We start from the raw sequence: 18,513 nt of genomic DNA, 5'->3' as shown, positions 1-18,513 counted from the left end.
GTTGATCGATTCAACGCTGATGATTATTGACCTTTGACCATTTCCACTTCAACCAGTTACAATCAAATTATTTTATGACTAAAAAATCTTCAAATTAATGATAATTTTATTAAATTAAAACACAGTCTACTTATGAAGAAAGACTTACTTGAAAGAAGATGGCATTATTTTAAACCAATCATAATATGCCACGCTTGATAATTTTTTCAACTGACATTCTGTGTTCGGAATAACAAAATATTGCTATCACCTTTTTTCTGCTACTTATGACTATGGCTGCAGCCTGCAATATTCTTAAAATTAAAATAATAATAATAATAATCTCCCCAATTAAGCAGAAACATAGAGTAAAACATAGTGACCTCAATGCAGAAGGATAAATGCTGCAAAAATGTTATTGCAGATGAATCATACATCATCAATCTCACATATGAAGCGAAACACAGATCATTTACAAGAGGAACACCCTTCCAATAATCCAAAATTAAGCACCAGATTGGAATTTATATCCAATCTAGTAAAACTATCTTGGAAAAAAAAAACAAGAAGAACTAAAACCAAAACCAAAACCCAAATTAACAAGAGACGGATAATTTACAAAAAGGGATTAAAAAAAAAAAATTGAAACAGGAAAATAATTTGGTAATTAGGAACTTATCTGTGTTGAGGACAGAACTAAGCCCTATTCCAAACACCCCAAATCCTGTCCCCAATGAAACTCACCAGCCTCCTCATGGTCCCCTTCTCCATCCCGACTTCAGAGCCTTCATCATCACCAGAGCAATCACCACCGTCCATTTCAACAACAACAACATCTGGGCCCACCTCCACCTCTTCCATCATCACTTGCCCTAATTCCCCAGAACCCATGTGACCATTTCCCCTGCTGCCTTTAATTAATTCATCATCACCAACTTTGTTCATCTTCCTTCTCTCTGCCTTCCTCACCTTTGAGCTCCTCAGCTTCTTCTTCTTCTCCGCCAGCCTCTCCTCATAAGCCTCTATGATCTCATGTATCAGCTGGCGATTGGGCGAAGCATCCCAGCGCGCCCAAAAGCTCGTGTAGCACCTGAAGCAGTCGCACTGGAACAGAGGAGGGTGCAGGTGGGGCCGGGGCCCACCAGCCTCGCCTCCGCTTCTGTTGGGCTCATGGGTTGTGCAGAATTTGCGGCCTGAGTTGTTGTTGTTGTTGGTGCAGGAGATGAGGTAGGCGAGGACCTGCTTGTCTTCTTCACAGAGGGCTGCGGTTAGGGTGAGAATGGCTGCGGGAAGCAGAGCCAGAGGATCGGCTATGGAGGGCGGCGATGGAGATGGGTGGACTTTGCCTTTCTTGTTGTAGAGCTTTTTCATGGCGGCTGTTGATGTTGTGGGGTTTTTCTTTCTTCTTCTGCCAACGGAGGCTCTGATTTTTTGGTTACAGAAAAAATAAAATGATTTCGTTCAACTTTGAAGGCCGGGCTCTGTTTTCACGTTTTATACCTCTTTGGACTTGTGTCGTGGGAAATAAGGAAGTCAAGTTTAGGAGCTCACGGTGAGAAATAGTATAATACTAGCTTCAAAGTGGGCCCATCTAGAGAAAGGATAATGCTACACCTCTCTGGCTCATATTGCATTGGTAGGCTCTACTTTTCCTATTACCAAATTCCTTTTGCGCTCTTGTTTTCTTCTTAATTTTGTGACACGTGTCCCTTATGTAACAAAAAATAAACTCTATTAATTTCCCTAATTTTTAATAATAATAATAATAAAAATATCAATACAATATTTTAGAGGTTCTTTTTAGGAAGAAATTATACAATAGTACGGTATTACCACTTACTAATTGGGAAAAAGCTTGTGAATTTCGGATGGATTCATCGATGTTGAATGTGCGACAAAATTTGAACCAATTCTTTGGGGAATCACTTGGAAAATATAGGGAAAATTACTAAAGCAAGGAAGAGTGCTGGCTGTGGTAGAGGATATGGAGCGCAGGAGGCAGCGCCGACCAAAACGATGAGGATATGAGGATTAGACCTCTTTTTTACTTTAATTTCATTATTTTTATTATTAATATTAATAAAAGAAATTAAGGAAATCAACAAAGTTAACTTTATGTTAAGTAAAGAGAAACATGTCACAAAACTAAGGAGGTAACATGAAAATTGGACTCATAATAGTAACCTTATCATATTTTTATTCTATATTTTTAAACCACATGATGTGGCATGTCCATATCATATGCCACATCAATTAAATGAATGAAGTGTATTTTAATAAATAAAATTAGAAAAATAAAAACTAGTATTTTACATAATGTGGTATGTGCACATCAACTGCCATATCATTGGGTATAAAATTATAGTATAAAAATGTAGTAAGATTAGTATTATTCATAAATTATTATATGGTATTGAAGTCTATTCATGTTGTATAACCTGTTCACATGTTAAACATGTGCTTCATCTTCACCGAACAATTTCACAATTAGAAATTATATGTGAGAGCATGCACAAGTCGCTGTAGCATAACTCAAATTTTAGGGTTAATCATTTTATTAGTCCATGAACTTAGACCTGATTTGCATTTAAGTCCTTCAATTTCCAAAATCGTTCTCGTGGTAATTCAATTTTAGTTTCGTTAGGACAAATGATCATATCGTCAATTTTGTTAACTTTTCTGTTAAATGCAGAGGTAAAATGGTATTTTTGTATTTAATTGATTAAAATATGAATAATTTTTTTTTAAAAAAAAAAAATCTCTCCCCCCCATCTATCCTGATTTTTACTCCCCTCAAAATTTAATTTTTTATTTTATTATTATTTTAAAGATATAAATTTTTTCTTTTTTTTGGGGAAATTAAGGGATTCAAATATAAATTGGATCTAAATTCAGGAACTAATAAAACGATTAATCTCAAATTATATGCAAGTCATGTTACTTCAATGCTAAGTAATAAAGAGTTCTCGATAAAGCCGTCTTCATTAAAAAAAATATATAAAAGTTTTCTAAAATAGGGAATTTTGACCTAAACTCGAGCAAATAAATTATTACAATTAACTATGGTGGTGGGATATCATAAATTATTATTGATCTTCCTGTCAAAATATTCGGCAAGTCCAGAAGCAATAAAACAAAGGTGGGGTACGTACTTAGATAATTTTGATGTTCAATTGGACATTTCTAGATCTTGCTAGCTAGGAGAGGCTCATGCATAATATGGAACATTTGGATTTTATCGTCCTTCCCCAACTTTCTGTTTCTAGAGAAAGCCATGGATGAACATAAACTTCCAAATTATTGATGATCATCAAATTTAGACGTAACCAATAAACCAATAAATCATCATTGATGATTATGAATCTGATCACTCAGTTTGTCTTGGCATTATTTAACTTGTAATATGAAACTTATATTCCAAATTTCGTCTACAAACAGGAGACCGTGGATTTTTCTTTGTGGGGAAGAAAAATATTACTATGGCCACTTCATTTTTTTATAGGCATTTCATCGAACACCTTATCCTTATTGTAAAGAAATATACTGAAATCCTTAAATAACTAGAGATCAATAAAATAGAGCTGAGTGTCATTAATAGTTACCTTATCATGTGACACCAAGTGTGGTCCACCCTAGCTCAAGTTGCCTAACTAGGTCCTGGCCCTTCAAATATCAAGTACTTAATTCAAAATTACTTAAATTCATAGCCAACCCTGCCACAATGTACTTCCACATAGCATGTTGCTGCTGTTGCCTGTAGGGTACACAAATTTTTTTTGGGGGGGGGGGGGCAGGCTTTATGCCATTTTTCTGCCAAGTGCCAAAATCATGTTTTTTTATCAACATTAGGCTTAGTTTCTTAATGTACTATATGTAATGACACTAAAACATAGGACACATACATTGGTCTTGAAATTAAAGAGAATCAAAGAAACTGGGCCAGTACATTTTTCACCACATAATCAGAGATGATATGGTTTGCTTTCTCTGTAGGATGAAATGAATCCCAGAATATATATTTGCTTGCATCCGTGCAGGTGAACATGTTGTTTCGATTGCATGCGTACCCCATTTCAAACATCCCTGTGGCACAGCAAGCTACTGATGTCACCTCAAATCCTGTCAGTCACATGAGAATTTAATCAGATAAATTACAGTTTAACACACGTACAAATTCTCTAACTTCAACCGGGGAGAAAAAACTACATATAGAAACTACAAATAAAAATCACATGATATCCACCACCCAAAAGAATGTGAATACTTAAATGCTAAAGTGAGAAATATGGTGCTCTAAAGTTTTTGTGTAGTGGTTGGGTCAAACATTTGCAACAGAGCACACTTAATACAAGTCACTGACTTACCATACAAAGAAGGTCTTCTTATCATCTGCAGGAAAATGTAATATGGGTTTGAAAACACAAGTTTGAGACCAGGAAGCTCTTTGTTGAGGTTTGTGGTCAAGCCATTCAACTTGCCATTGAACTCCAGAGCCACATTGTTGTAATCTTCAATGCAGTCATTTCCACCCATGATGTTTGTGGTTCTCTCCAATGGCAAGCACCCCATCGGAGGCAGACCTCCGAGGGAGATTTTCCGGGCTCCAAGATGGTAGAGTTGCTTGATGAAATTTCCTGCAATTCCAATGAGAAGATATTGGTACTGTTGGATAGAGTATTGGGATGACCGGCCGGGGTATGAGTAGTAGTTTTCCAGGAAGTCATTGGTGCCTAAGCTCATAATGTGCAAAGCTCCATTGATTGTTTCGTTTGCTTTGTTTCCTCCAAGATAAAGTCTCAGTTTGTTCTGGTATTCCTTGTAGTACTCCAGCTGCTTCCATAGTGGTATCACAGACTGCAAATTAAGGCAGTGACAAATGATGAACTGGGATTTTAATTTTAAAAAAAAAGGAAAATTGAACATGATATTGATGGAATGGACACTGATTGGCTAGTATCCAATATCAATCTACTGTTAAATTGTAGAAAGATGGGTCATCGGCTCACTACTAGCAACATCGATATTGTCCCCAACTTAACTACCTACAAAACCCAGTAAGTATGAGGTTGTATCACAAAAGGCCTCGGTTATATTAGTAGTGGAACCATTCATTGTATTTTGTATTTTTTTTTGTCAAGTTTCCGATATGAGACTCATATTCTTCAACACGCCCCGTCACGTGGGACTACCATATAATGGGCTACATGTGAAGTCAAGTCCACATCGGAGTCAAACATTCAAGCCCAACATGTGAACACCACGTATTGTGTAAGGGGTAAAGATAAACATTCAAGTCCAATTATGAACACCACATGCAGAGTAAGAGGTAAGGGTAAAGGCCATCTGATTTTTTATTTTTATTTTTTATACAAGAGGTAATATTAAATTAATTTAATTTATGGGGAGGAAGTTTCGAACTTAGGTGCAAAGAAGCGAGCTCATTGTCCTGGTCAACTGGCCTAATCCATATATGTAGCCCATATGATATTAAAGAATAATGCTACTCTTAGCACATTTGTATACCACATTCTTATACTACCTTATATGGCAGATGAGGTGGACAGCTACATATTAATTATAATTATTTAAAATTTTCCATTCTTCTATGATTTATTAACACTTTAAAAAAAAATTATCAATTAAACTTTCTTTATTAAAATACACTTAATTGATTTAATTGATGTGGCATATGATATGGACATGCCACATCATGTGGTATAGAAATGTAGGATAAAAATGCGGTAAGTGTAGCATTACTCGATATTAAATGTGTGTGAGACAAGAGAAGCTTTATGCTAAATATTTGGTACTTACCAGCGCATCTGAAGTTGCAGTATCATAGCCAGTCCCAGCGGAAGCAAAGGTGACACCAATGGCAAAATCTGATATGTTATAGGAAGGATCCAAGTAGGCAGGTATGAATGGTCTGAGTCCAAGAGCCTGGGAGATGAAATCTGTAGGCACTCTGCCGTTGGAGAACCTCCCAGTCGGCTTGCCACCGGAAAAGTCCCGGCCATAAGGCTGAAAGTTACTCCTGGCAATTGTGGGAATCTGATTGTTGTTCCCAGCATCAACCGAAGAGTCCCCGAACACGACGACTGCTGGGACTTTGGCAGTAATTCTGGTGACTAGCAACAGGCATTGAGCTAGAAGAAGCCATGAAATGTGCAAGTTTGCCATGTTCAGCTGTTTTGCTTGTTAATTATTTGTGTCCAGATATGTATGCGTGAACAGAACAAACTTGGACATGGGTTGAGGAGAGGGGCTTTGTCATGTATAAATAATATTGGTTGGAACATAAATACAAAAGTTTGAATTAAAAGGCATTGGGGTAGAGGGAAGTTGTTGAGAGTTTAAATTGCTGCTAATGCTTTACTGAGGTTGGTCTTCAAGGGAATTTCTAGATTTCTAGACAGAGAGAAGAAAAAAAATCTTTGCTTGGCAAGAGACAGATGTACCATTAATTCCGTTGCAATATACTATGGAGCAATTAATATTTAGTGTCAAAATATATAGGATCAAAAAATGAAAAATATCAAATTAATTGTGGAGGTGATATTTCTGCAGATAGATTATTATGTCAAACTAATTTATTCAATCAAATCAAACAGAAGGCCCCGGCTGCACTGTACTGTACGAATTTCGGAGAAAAATTAAACCACCCACTCACTCATCCGCTTATATTTTCTGACTGTTGATGAAAAATCACGTAGTTTTAAAAATCATAGTTGACAATTTGAGAAAGATAATTAGTACTAATTTTGACCATAAGCATGATACATTTATTTTTCTGATCGATTGGAAGAGATTCAAGTTCGACTTCTCCCCACCACGATCCCAACCTCCCCAGTCCGGTTAATGAGAAAAAAAAAAGAGAGAGAAAAGAAAACCAAACTCAAGCCAGTTGCACTGGAGGACCAAATATATTGTTGTACCAATAAATGTTGTATCATTTTCATTGACGTGTATGGATTTTGTATACACTAACGAATTATTTATGTCTACCTACCTATACGAATGTTGGAAAAATATACACCCACCTATATGTTAATTAAACTAGGCATGAAGCCATGTTTAGTGGCAAATTATTGAAACTCATAAACCAAAACTCAATCCATTTGGCATTCAAATCTTTCATATACATCATGTTGATTGGATTGTTTCACATGCATGAAGATAATGTGAGATATGGTCCTCAACTTTTAAGCTAGAGATTTGGAGAGCAAATAAGACTGCATTGGCCTTCACAACTACTACCGAAAAATGCAGCCAAATGTGGAAAGTGAGTGAGGGAGAAGAGAGCTGTGTGAGTTAATGTAAAACATATCATGTGGTTGCCAACCGCCCAAGAAAATGGCCAGTTCCTTTCAAACTTGACTTGGGTTTTTAAAGCTCTTCCCAACAGAATTGGAGGTGCTTAAATACATGCCTCATTTTCATGTCTTTGGAAAATTAGTTGTATTGTCCCCGAAAGCCTCAACTTATAGTTCCACTATTATCTATCTAGTTTAGTTTTGGCCATACACATTTGATATGTAATGATGGCTGGGATTGATCACAGAATAAATGGAAAATAAAAAAAAGTGATATTTGATCTCAATTATTTTATGTAGCTTTCATACTCCAACAAATCTGACAGATTACTTTTATGACATTGGTTTGGGGACCAATGCCCAAAAATACCACATATGTTGCTGCCTGAGTTGTTGTTGGTGTAGGAGAGATGAGGTAGGCCAGGACCTGCTTGTCTTCGTCGCAGAGGGCTGCGGTTAGGGTGAGAATGGCTGGGGGGTGGGGCTGGCGATGGAGATGGGTGGACTGCGCCTTTCTTGTTGTAGAGCTTTTTCATGGCGACTGTTGATGTTATGGGGCTTTTCTTTCTTCTTCTGCTAATGAGTCTCTGATTTTTTTTGGTAAAAGAAAAAAGAAAATGATTTCGTTCAACTTTGAGGGCTGGGCTGTGTTTTCACGTTTTACCCTATTTCTTTCGACCTGTATCGTGGGAAATAATAACGGGGGAACTAAAGTGTATGAGCTCACGGTGAGAAATAGTATAATACTAGCTTCAAAGTGGGCTCATCTGGAGAAATACTAGTTTCGTAATTTTTGGTAATTATTGTATGATATTAGAATACAGTCACGTAGTATAATAAGTTCATGTATCATAATATATGTGGATGACATTTGAAAAATAAATATACATGATTGAACTGGTAGAAATTATATTTGCAAACATACATGATTGATTGTAGCATAAGTCAAATTTTAATAGGGTGTTGTTAGACGAACCCTAAAATTAACCGAGTATATCCTAAAATTAACTGGGTGTTTACAATTCAATGTATCCTTTTTGGTCATTTTCTATTAGGGTAAATTAGTAACTCAATAAATAGTCTGGTAGTAGGGTGTACTCAGTTAATTTTAGGGTTTGTTTAACAACACCCTTTTTATTAGGGCTCTTCAATGGGCCGGCCCGGCCCAAATTTAATAGGCTTGGGCTAGGCTTTAAAGAGGAGAGAGAAAATATCGAGCCGGGCTGGGCCGGGTTTTTTTAGAAAATTCAAAGCCCAAGCTCGACCCATGAGCCGGGCTTGAAAAAGCCCATCGGGCCGGTCCGAGCCTAAACGGGCCCTACTTCCTTAAAAAAAATTATTAACTTAATCATAAAGGCATTTTAGTTCAAATTTGAGATTAAACTCACTTAATTCCAATATTTTCACTTCAAACCAAATTCATAAAACACCCAATAAAGTCACACAACTTATAAGATTTTCCACAAAAATAATAAAACCAAGTATCATTTTTGAGGTTATTACATAATTAGATCGTAATATGTTTTAAGAAATCATTTTTAAAAATACTAAGTATAAAAATAAAAAAAAATTTAAAGGATGATATGAATAAATATGCAAATATTTGACGATGTGTTCAAGAAAAGCATGATTATATTTGGTGGTACGATTATGTTTCGTGATATGATTATATTTGGCGATGTGATATGTTGTTCATCTTTTATATATATATAATTGTTGAATTAATACTTGACACAAATTAATGTTCTAATCATCCAATTATAAATTAGGAATGAGTAAAGAAAAGTAAATGAAATGAAACAAATTATATATGTGATTTAAGTAATATAATCCTAAACCTAAACTCTTATTTATACATAATTATATATATATATATATATATATGCGGGCCTAACGGGCCGAGCTTTCTTGGGCTTAAGCAGGCCAGGCCTATGGGCCGGCCGGGCTTCAGACACCTAAACCCAAGCCTAGCTCGGCTAAAGGCGGGCCGGGCCATCTCAAAGCCCATAACGGGCCAGGCCGGGTGAGCCCCCATTGGCCCATGAGCACGCGGGCCAAATGATGAGGCCTACTTTTAATAACGCATAAAAATTTACATATGGGGTGGCACCACAGTGGAAAAGTTGGCCAAACTCTCCCCCACCCCGAAATGCACCCGGATTCGATTCACGTAAGAGATAATTTTGAGACAATCCAATACAATGCTCCTCCTCCCTCTCCCTAGAGAATGACCATATATATATATATATATATATATATATATATAACACCTAAAAATTTAATGTGCAAGTCATGTTACTTCATTGCTAAATAATAAAGAGTCAATAAATAGAGCCGTCTTCATCATAAAAACATTTGATAAAGCTTTCTAAAATAGGGAATTTTGAACCACAATAAATTATTACAAGTAACCATATGTGAGGCGTGAGCATTATTGATATCCTTGTCAATAATTAATATTCGACAAGTCCAATCCAAAAGCAATAAAACAAGGGTACTAATTAATATTCGACAAGTCCAATCCAAAAGCAATAAAACAAGGGTACTGCTAAATGAACCTTAAAATTAATTGAGCACACCCTACTACTAAATTATTAATTAAATTACTAATTTACTCTAATATAAATGACCAAAAAGAACATATTGATCATATGTTAATAATAATACAAATGTAATTTCTATTCGTACTTACATAAACAATGAGTTTCATCCGCATATCGTAGAATCTGAAAATTTTATTCTAATGTCTAACAATTAGTTTTCTGATCTTGCTGGGTTGAGCATCTTCTCCAAATGCCTTTATTGGTGTTATCCAAATGCAGACTTTCGACACCTCTGTTAGCTAGGAGAAAACTTTTCTATTTCCGTTTTATAGTTCCCCATCTCCATCTCTCTCTCCCTCCTCTGTTAGAGTAATCGTAATTCATTTATTGGAAAACTGGATTGCGGTTTCAAGTCAGTTATCAGGAAGGTTGCCTTTCAATTCTCCACTCAAGGCCCTCAACTATTTACAATTTATAAATCGATTTTGAGTTTCAGAATCAGATTCAGATATCTTGGTTAGCATTCCACTTGTTGTATCATGGGTTGTTACACTAGTTTCAACTGTCGACATGACAACCATCATCAATATGTACACCATTTAGGTAAACACTGCTACAAAGGACCCTCAGTTATTGTGATGTTAAAACTGAAGCAATCTTGCTCACCTTGCTTGTTCATGTTCTGAAGTGTTGGCTTCTCAATCGACCAGCTTCCATCTTTACCCATAGCTGCAGTTGAAATTTTGGATGAGCCAACGCAATTTGACAAATCAACACAAAATTTCATTCATGCACAAATCCAATTCTTACCAATTTCTCTCAAAAGTATTGCAAACCCAAAATCGAAAAACAGAGCACAAATTTATGTAAAAAGAGAAACCTGGCTTAGGACTGGTTAGGGTGTTGTGTGATAGAGTATTTAAGGGTGTACCATGGGTATTTTTGGTAGTTACCCAGGGTGTACTTAATTAATTTTACATTTTGATTTAAATATTAGGGTGTACTTATAGGGTGTACTCAGTTAATTTTAGGGTTTGTTTAACAACACTCTAAAACAAAGGTGGGGTACGTACTTAGATACGTTTTATGTTCATTTGGAATTCTAGAGCTATGGCTAGGAGAGATCGCGCATAATGTAGAACATTTTGATTTTATCGTCTTTCCCCCACCTTTCTGTTTTGAGCGAAGGTCATGGAGGAACATAAACTTCCAATTTGATGATCTAAGAGCATCTTCAATGGGGAGATGTAAATTTGAGAGTGTAAAGCCACTTTTACATTCCTTTTACATTTCCGGCTGATGTAAATCATGATTTTGCTTCAATAAGGAAATATGTAAATTTGGTTTTCTTGTATTAACTTGTTTTTATGTTAAATTTTCTTGCGTGTTAATTTTTTGTGTTAATTGTTTCTTATGTTAAGTTTAATTATTTTTTCCAAACAAATCGACCTAAATTTTTTAAAATTTTGATAAGATTAAGAAAAGGCTTTTTATCACAAAACGTCCATGACGTTTGTGAAACTATCATATTGCATCTTTAAAGGTTTTTTGTATAACTCATAGTCCTAAACGTTAATATAAGTGCTCTTAAATAGTCACTCTGTCAAAAAAACTATTAAATTCAGGGATATAATCGTCAAATCAATCCAAAATTATAAAATATATATATATTTTATTTCCTTCCCTTATCTCTTTCTTTTCTTCTTCTTCTTTCTCTCCGCCAGATTCCTCATAGCAAAAACATCCAAATTTCTCTCTGCTCCCTAAACCACAAAAGTTACGAACTTTATCTTCTCTGGTTGAGTTTTTGAATTGGGTGATTTTTTTCTCAAACATAAATTAAATATACTTATAAGCAGGTATTATGCGCATGCCTAAACCTAGAATATGAATTGAAAACAATGCAGCTAAAGTAATAGGACTGGAAATGACAATCATGCTTGGACAGCTCCAAAACCATGATCCTCTTTCTTTCTGCCCTTTCCTTTCCTTACGAAACGAACCAGAGACTTTTTTGTTTCTAGTAATATTAATACTAATAAAGAATGTCTATAATTTAGCTCATACTAATATGTGATTCTTTCACCCGAATAGGTGAATCTTGCAGAAAATTTGTGCATAGTAAAGATGTCAAAGACATTGATACTTCAGCAAAAGATGAAACATTTGTGTTTTTAGTTAAGCTGTGTGGATAAATGTGTCTGGAAACTCAAATTAACTCCTAGAAAATAATGAGGACCAAAAGGAATCCAAGGATATTCTGAATATACACGTATATAGAAGGAAAGGAACTGATAATCAGAATGATCTAAAGCTATAAAGTCATTGTCAATTCTTTGGCTCAGGCATTGTTCTTAGGCCTTGATCCAGAGAAAAAATCACCATAAAATTTGAGAAGAAGAAAAAAAAAAAAAAAAAAAAAAAAAAAAGAAAAAGAAAGAAAGAGAAAAAGGAAGGAAATAATATATAAAATCCCCATAATATTTTAAGTGTTTGGTTTTGAATTTTTTGAACCATTTGATGGCTATGTATTTATTTTAGGTAATTTTTTCAGTTTATAAAGGTCAATGAATCTAGGACTTCTATTTTGAATGGAGATGAATCACAACCCTTGATTCTTGGGAAGAGTAAGACAGTTGCAAGAAGCAATGTGATGATGTCAGAATGCACTAAGTAGCCGTGCGACCTGTGGAGCAGCAGTTGGCTGGCGACTAAAGCTTAGGTGCGCGTCTAGGCGCCTAATTCTTCATCAACATTTTCTCTCCAATTTTCTCTCCAGTGAGTCCTGTCTGTAAAATATGTAAAAATAAATGTACAATTGCATTTTATTTTCCATCTCCGGTGAAAAATGCAAATTTACACCCACAATACACCTTCCCATTGCAGAAGATTCCAACAGCAAAAGGTGTATATCCTTTCCACTGCTGATGCCCTAACCAAGCAATCCTCACTGAGCTTGTCTAGGCATTATTTAACTTGTAGTATTAAACTTATATTCCAAAATTCCCTCAACAAATAGGGGATCTGTGGATTTTTCTTTGTGGGGGCAGAAAAATATATTACCATATGGCCACGTCAATTTTTGTAGGCATTTCATCAAGCACATTACCTTTATTTTAAAGAAATATCAAGAAAACCCTAAATAACGAGGGATCAATGAAATAGAGCGTCCTAAATAGCTTGCCTTATATTATGCTACACCAAGTGTGGTCCGCCCTTGTGAGGGCATTGTCTAGTTAAAATCGCCTAACTAGGTCCCAGCCCTTCAAATTACAGTACTTATACTAGAGCCTTAATTCAAATTACTTAAATTTATAGCCAACCCTGCCACAATGTACTTCCACATAGAGTGTTGCTGCTGTTGCCTGTAGGGCACAAAAATTTGGGGAAAAACAAATTATATCATGAAAACGACTGAGGGTTACTAAGAAATGGGTACAAGTACGTATTGACATCCCAGGCACCAATTTGATCATAGGTTCACAGGCTTTATGCCATTTTTCTGCCGAGTGTCAACATCATATTTTCTACCAACATCATGCTTAATGTCTTACTGTACTATATATAATGACACTAAAACATAGGACACATACATTGGTCTTGAAATTGAAGAGAATCAACGAAACTGGGCCAGTACATTATTCATCACATAATCAGAGATTATATGATTTGCTTTCTCTGTTGGATGAAATGAATCCCAGAATATATATTTGCTTGCATCCGTGCAGGTGAGCATGTTGTTTCGATTGCATGCGTACCCCATTTCAAACATCCCTGTGGCACAACAAGCCACTGATGTCACCTCAAATCCTGTCAGTCACACGAGAATTTAATTAGACAAATTACAATGTAACACGTATACGAATTCCCCAGTTTAAACCGGGGAGAGGAAAGTACAAGTAGAAACTATAAAGAAAAATCACATGATAACCACCACCCAAAGAATGTGACTACTTAAATGCTAAAGTGAGAAATATGGTGCTTTGGGTCAAACATTTGCAGCAGATCACAGACTTAATATAACTCACTGACTCATCTGAAAAAATAAAAATAAAAATAACTCACTGACTTACCATACAAAGAAGGTCTTCTTATCATATGCAGGAAAATGTAATATGGGTTTGAAAACACCAGTTTGATCCCAGGAAGCTCTTTGCTCAGGGTTGTGGTCAAGCCCTTCAACTTGCCATTGAACTCCAGAGCCACGTTGTTGTAATCTGCAATGCAGTCATTTCCACCCATGACGTTTGTGGTTCTCTCCAATGGCAAGCACCCCATCGGAGGCAGACCTCCGAGGGAGATTTTACGGGCTCCGAGATGGTAGAGTTGCTTGATGAAATTTCCTGCAATTCCTATGAGAAAATCTTGGTATTGTTGGATAGAGTATTGGGATGACCGGCCGGGGTATGTGTAGTAGTTTTCCAGGAAGTCATTGGTGCCCATGCTCATAAGGTGCAAAGCTCCATTGATTATTTCTTTTGCCTTTATTCCTCCAAGAGAAAGTCTTAGTTTGTTCTGATATTCCTTGTAGTACTCCAGTTGCTTCCATAGTGGTATCACAGACTGCAAATGATGAACCGGGATTTTCTAAAAATATGAAAATTTGAGCAGACACTTGGCTTGGCTAGTATCGAGTATCAATCTACAGTACACCATTGTGGATATTTAGGTGACATTAATTACTAAGTATTGACCAACTGTTTGCAGAGTATCCACCAAATATTGTGAAAATATCGAGAATGTAACAAATACTGTAAATTGGTAGCCCATTTGGTTTGATTTTTTTAATTTTTAATTTTTTTTACAAGCGGTAATCTACTTTAAATTAATCTAATTTATAAAAAAAGGGATTTGAATTTGGGTGTAAGAAAGTGGACTCATTGCCCTGACTAACTGGCTAACTGACGTAACCCATATTTGAGATTATATGTGTGTGAGATAGAGAAGCGCTTTATACTAAATATTTGGTACTTACCAGCACATCTGAAGTTGCAGTATCATAGCCAGTCCCAGCAGAAGCAAAGGTGACACCAGTGGCAAAATCTGATATGTTATAGGAAGGATCCAAGTAGGCAGGTACGAATGGTTTGAGTCCAAGAGCCTGGGAGATGAAATCTGTAGGCACTCTGCCATTGGAGAACCTCCCAGTTGGCTTGCCACCGGAAAAGTCCCGGCCATAAGGCTCAAAATTGCTTCTGAGAATTGTGGGAATCTGGTTGTTGTTCCCGGCATCCACCGAGGAGTCCCCGAACACAACGACTGCAGGGACCACCGAGGCACTAATTCTGGTGACTAGCAACAGGCTTTGAGTTAGAAGAAGCCATGAAATGTGCAAGTTTCCCATGTTTCAGCTGTTTTGCTTGTTAATTATTTGTGTGGAACTGAACAACCCTGGACATGGATTGAGGAGGGGAACTTGTCATGTATAAATAATATTGGTTGGAACATAAATACAAAGGTTTGAATTAAAAGGCATTAGGGTAGAGAGTAGTTGTTGGGAGTTTAAGTTGATGTAGTACTTTACTGAGGTTGGCTTTTCACACACAAGAAAAAAATCTTTGCTTGGCAAGGGATGTATGTATCATTTATTGGTCCATTGCATTTCTATGGAACAATTAATATTTGGTGGCCAAATATATCAAATTAATTGTAGAGGTGATATTTCTTCACATAGAATATGTCAAACTAATTTATTAAACCAGGCAGAAGGCCCTGGCTGCTCTGTACAAATTAAAGTACTTGTATAGAGAATTAAACAACTCACTCATTTGCTTATATTATTTTCGGACCCGTTAAAGATCAGGTTTATCTTAAAAATTATATAGCTAACAATTTAAAGCCACTTGAGAAAGATAATAGTGACATAATTTTGACCATAAGCATGATATTTATTTTTCTGATCTTGGAAGAGATTCGAGTTCGACTTCTCCCCCACACCACGCCCCGACCTCCCCCCCTCCGGTTAATGGAAAGAGAAAAGAAAAAGAAACCAAACTCATACTCATGAGCCAGCTGCAGAGGAGCACCAATATTGTTGTACCAATAAATGTGGTAAGGATTAACATTTTTATTCCCGTGTATATATATGAATTTTGTATAAACTATCAATTATTTATGTAAGGAAAAACGTTGGAAAAATACACACCTACCTGTACGAACGAAATTAAACTATGCAACGGCATGAAGTCCACATTTAATGGCAAATTATTGAAACTCATAAACCAAAAATCACTCCATTGGCGTTCAAATCTTTCATACATCATGTTGATTGGATAGTTTCACATGCACGAAAGATCATATTAGATATGGCCCTCGACTTTTAAGCTAGAGATTTGAGAGCAAATAAGACTGCATTGGCCTTCAAATCACAACTACTACACCGAAAATGCAGCCAAATGTCGAAAGTGAGGCAAAAGAGAGCTGTGTGAGTTGATGTAAACAGATCATGTGTGTGTGGGTGCCAATGCAAACCGCCCACGAAAATGACCAGTTCCTTTCAAACTTGACTTGGGTTTTTAAAGCTCTTCCAACAGAATTGGAGGTGCTAAGCTTTGTGATTAAATACCTGCCTTATTTTCATGTCTTTGGAAAATTACCTGTATTGTCCTGCTAATAAAAAAAAGTGACAACAATCATCATTATTTGGTGACATTTGTGACTGTGACAAAAGGTATTAGTCAAATTTTGTGACTTTTTGGTGACTAATTTTGCTTTTTTTGATGACTAAAGCCTTTGATTACCCCCACAACAGTCATCAAATAATCGTGACTGTTGCCACTTTTTTTTTTTTTTAGTGTCCCCTAAAGCCTCAACTTCTAGTTCCACTATTATCTATCCAGTTTAGTTTTGGCCACACAGATTTGATATGTAATGATGTCTGGGATTGAAAATTAGAAGTTTGTATGTTATGTTAGTTTATACTGCTCATCAGGATAATTCTTTTGTTGATCACAAAAGAAAAGGAAAAGAAAAGAAGCCGATATTTGATTTCAATTTATCTTTTATGTAGCTTTCATACTCCAACAAATATGGCGGCTTACTTTTATGACATTGTTTTGGGGACCAATGCCCCACAAATTTATACTTTAAGAAAAAAATTCAAACTAACCCCTAATGTATTTGTTGACCTCAAAATCTTTTCGGTTAACTAAGACGATTATTTTGAATGGAATAATCAAGGGCTGAGCAGATTTGAAAACAAAGTCGTCCTTCTTTAGTGTTAGTGCTATGCATGCCAATTGTAACGGCTTTGAGAGCGAAGAGAGTGATATGATAGTGTGTGCCTTGGATCTGACTTCGTCAAACAATTTGGGCTGAGTTAAGAACGATTTTGCGACTGTTGGGTTCTTAGCCTTGGTAACAAGGTGTGACATCCCACATCGACCAATGCAGATGGGGTGATGTGCCTTATATGTACATGTCTGCCTCTATCTAGCATGAGGCCTTTTGGGAGCTCACTGACTTTGAAGTCATAGGAACTCCGAAGTTAAGCGAGTTTGGGCTAGAGCAATCCCAGAATGAGTGACCCACTGGAAAGTTACTCGTGGGTTTCCAGAAACAAATCGTGACGGCATGGGGCCCAAATAGAATAATATTGTGCTACGGCGGAGCCCATCTTGGGATGTGACAATTTGGTATCAGAGCCACTTTGCCGTGTGATGCGAGTGTGTCGACGAGGACGTCGGGCCCTTAAGGGGGGTGGATTGTAACATCCCACATCGACCAACATAGAGGGGGTGATGTGCCTTATATGTAAATGCCCGCCTCCATCTAGCACGAGCTCCCTTTGGAAGCTTGATGGCTTTGGAGTCATGGGAACTCTGAAGTTAAGTGAGTTTGGGCTAGAGCAATCCCAGGATGGGTGACCCATTGGGAAGTTACTCGTGGGTTCTCAGAAACAAAATCGTGAGGGCATGGGGCTCAAAGCAGACAATATCGTGCTACGGCGGAGCGCATCCCCGGATGTGACATAAGGCTACCTGTGTTGCATCGTGTTGGGTGCTTGAGATTGCCATGCTTGGCTGTCAAATAGCTACTTGTTGATATATTAAATGGATGATTACAGTGATAGTGCTCAATAACTTTGAACAAGCTTCATAGTTCTTGGTGATATGCTACGTTGAATCCTAGAAAAACAATAAAATTTATCTTAGGAATACATTGAACAACATTTCAGCTTGATTTTTGTTGAGATATTGGGTGTTCGAAAATGAAAATTGTTCAATTATTTATAGGCAAAATTTGCCTCTTCAGGAGGCGCCGAGACTTGCAGCCACCACCCAAACCTTTTGCGTGAGCCGCCCTTTTACCGCCCTTTTACCGTCACATCGTGCCTCGATCACTGATTCTATGGTACTTTTTTTGATTATTCATTCTCTCCAAGTTCCAAGGGTTTCAATCTTTGAGTAGCTCAAGTTCCAAAAAGTAGCTCGACGTCTCATCATTCCTTTTGCTCTACTACGTGGCGCTCTTCTCAAGGAAGTGCATGTGAAATCTTTGCCTCAGTCGGCGCTCATGCTTTTTACTCGGCTGAGATCCTCTAGGCCGAGGACCAAATGTTGAGCTTTGACTTTCGTCAAGTCTCTCTCATGTCTGACGGTTTGGGTTAGGTCTTAGAATTGGGCCGTCTCCTTAATGCTTGGGCTGAAGTTTCGGCGCATGAGTTTTGGGTCGAGTGG

The 18,513-nt window shown here is 36.9% G+C and overlaps 3 protein-coding genes across 3 annotated transcripts; all 3 read right to left on the bottom strand.

Annotated features, from left to right (window-relative positions):
• Positions 1–358: 358 nt before the first annotated feature.
• LOC117621568 lies at positions 359–1,484 on the bottom strand. Its single transcript, XM_034352123.1, has one exon. It carries the CDS (start codon positions 1,348–1,350, stop codon positions 676–678), a length of 675 nt encoding a protein of 224 aa, XP_034208014.1. The 5' UTR covers positions 1,351–1,484; the 3' UTR covers positions 359–675.
• A 2,290-nt stretch (positions 1,485–3,774) lies between these two features.
• Positions 3,775–6,430, bottom strand: LOC117621567 (GDSL esterase/lipase At2g04570-like). Its single transcript, XM_034352122.1, has 3 exons — positions 5,794–6,430; positions 4,344–4,833; positions 3,775–4,098 (listed from the first exon to the last, which is right to left on the bottom strand). Exons 1-3 carry the CDS (start codon positions 6,157–6,159, stop codon positions 3,905–3,907), a joined length of 1,050 nt encoding a protein of 349 aa, XP_034208013.1. The 5' UTR covers positions 6,160–6,430; the 3' UTR covers positions 3,775–3,904.
• Positions 6,431–13,232: 6,802 nt separating this feature from the next.
• On the bottom strand, positions 13,233–15,271 carry LOC117621566 (GDSL esterase/lipase At2g04570-like). The gene is made up of 3 exons (XM_034352120.1): positions 14,811–15,271; positions 13,909–14,398; positions 13,233–13,645 (listed from the first exon to the last, which is right to left on the bottom strand). Exons 1-3 carry the CDS (start codon positions 15,177–15,179, stop codon positions 13,452–13,454), a joined length of 1,053 nt encoding a protein of 350 aa, XP_034208011.1. The 5' UTR covers positions 15,180–15,271; the 3' UTR covers positions 13,233–13,451.
• Between the last annotated feature and the right edge of the window lie 3,242 nt (positions 15,272–18,513).

Source organism: Prunus dulcis, chromosome 3 (genome assembly GCF_902201215.1).
Source record: "Prunus dulcis chromosome 3, ALMONDv2, whole genome shotgun sequence".
NCBI lineage: Eukaryota > Viridiplantae > Streptophyta > Magnoliopsida > Rosales > Rosaceae > Prunus > Prunus dulcis.
Note: the sequence above shows the minus strand (reverse complement) of the source record. Positions and strands in the feature narration are given on the sequence as shown.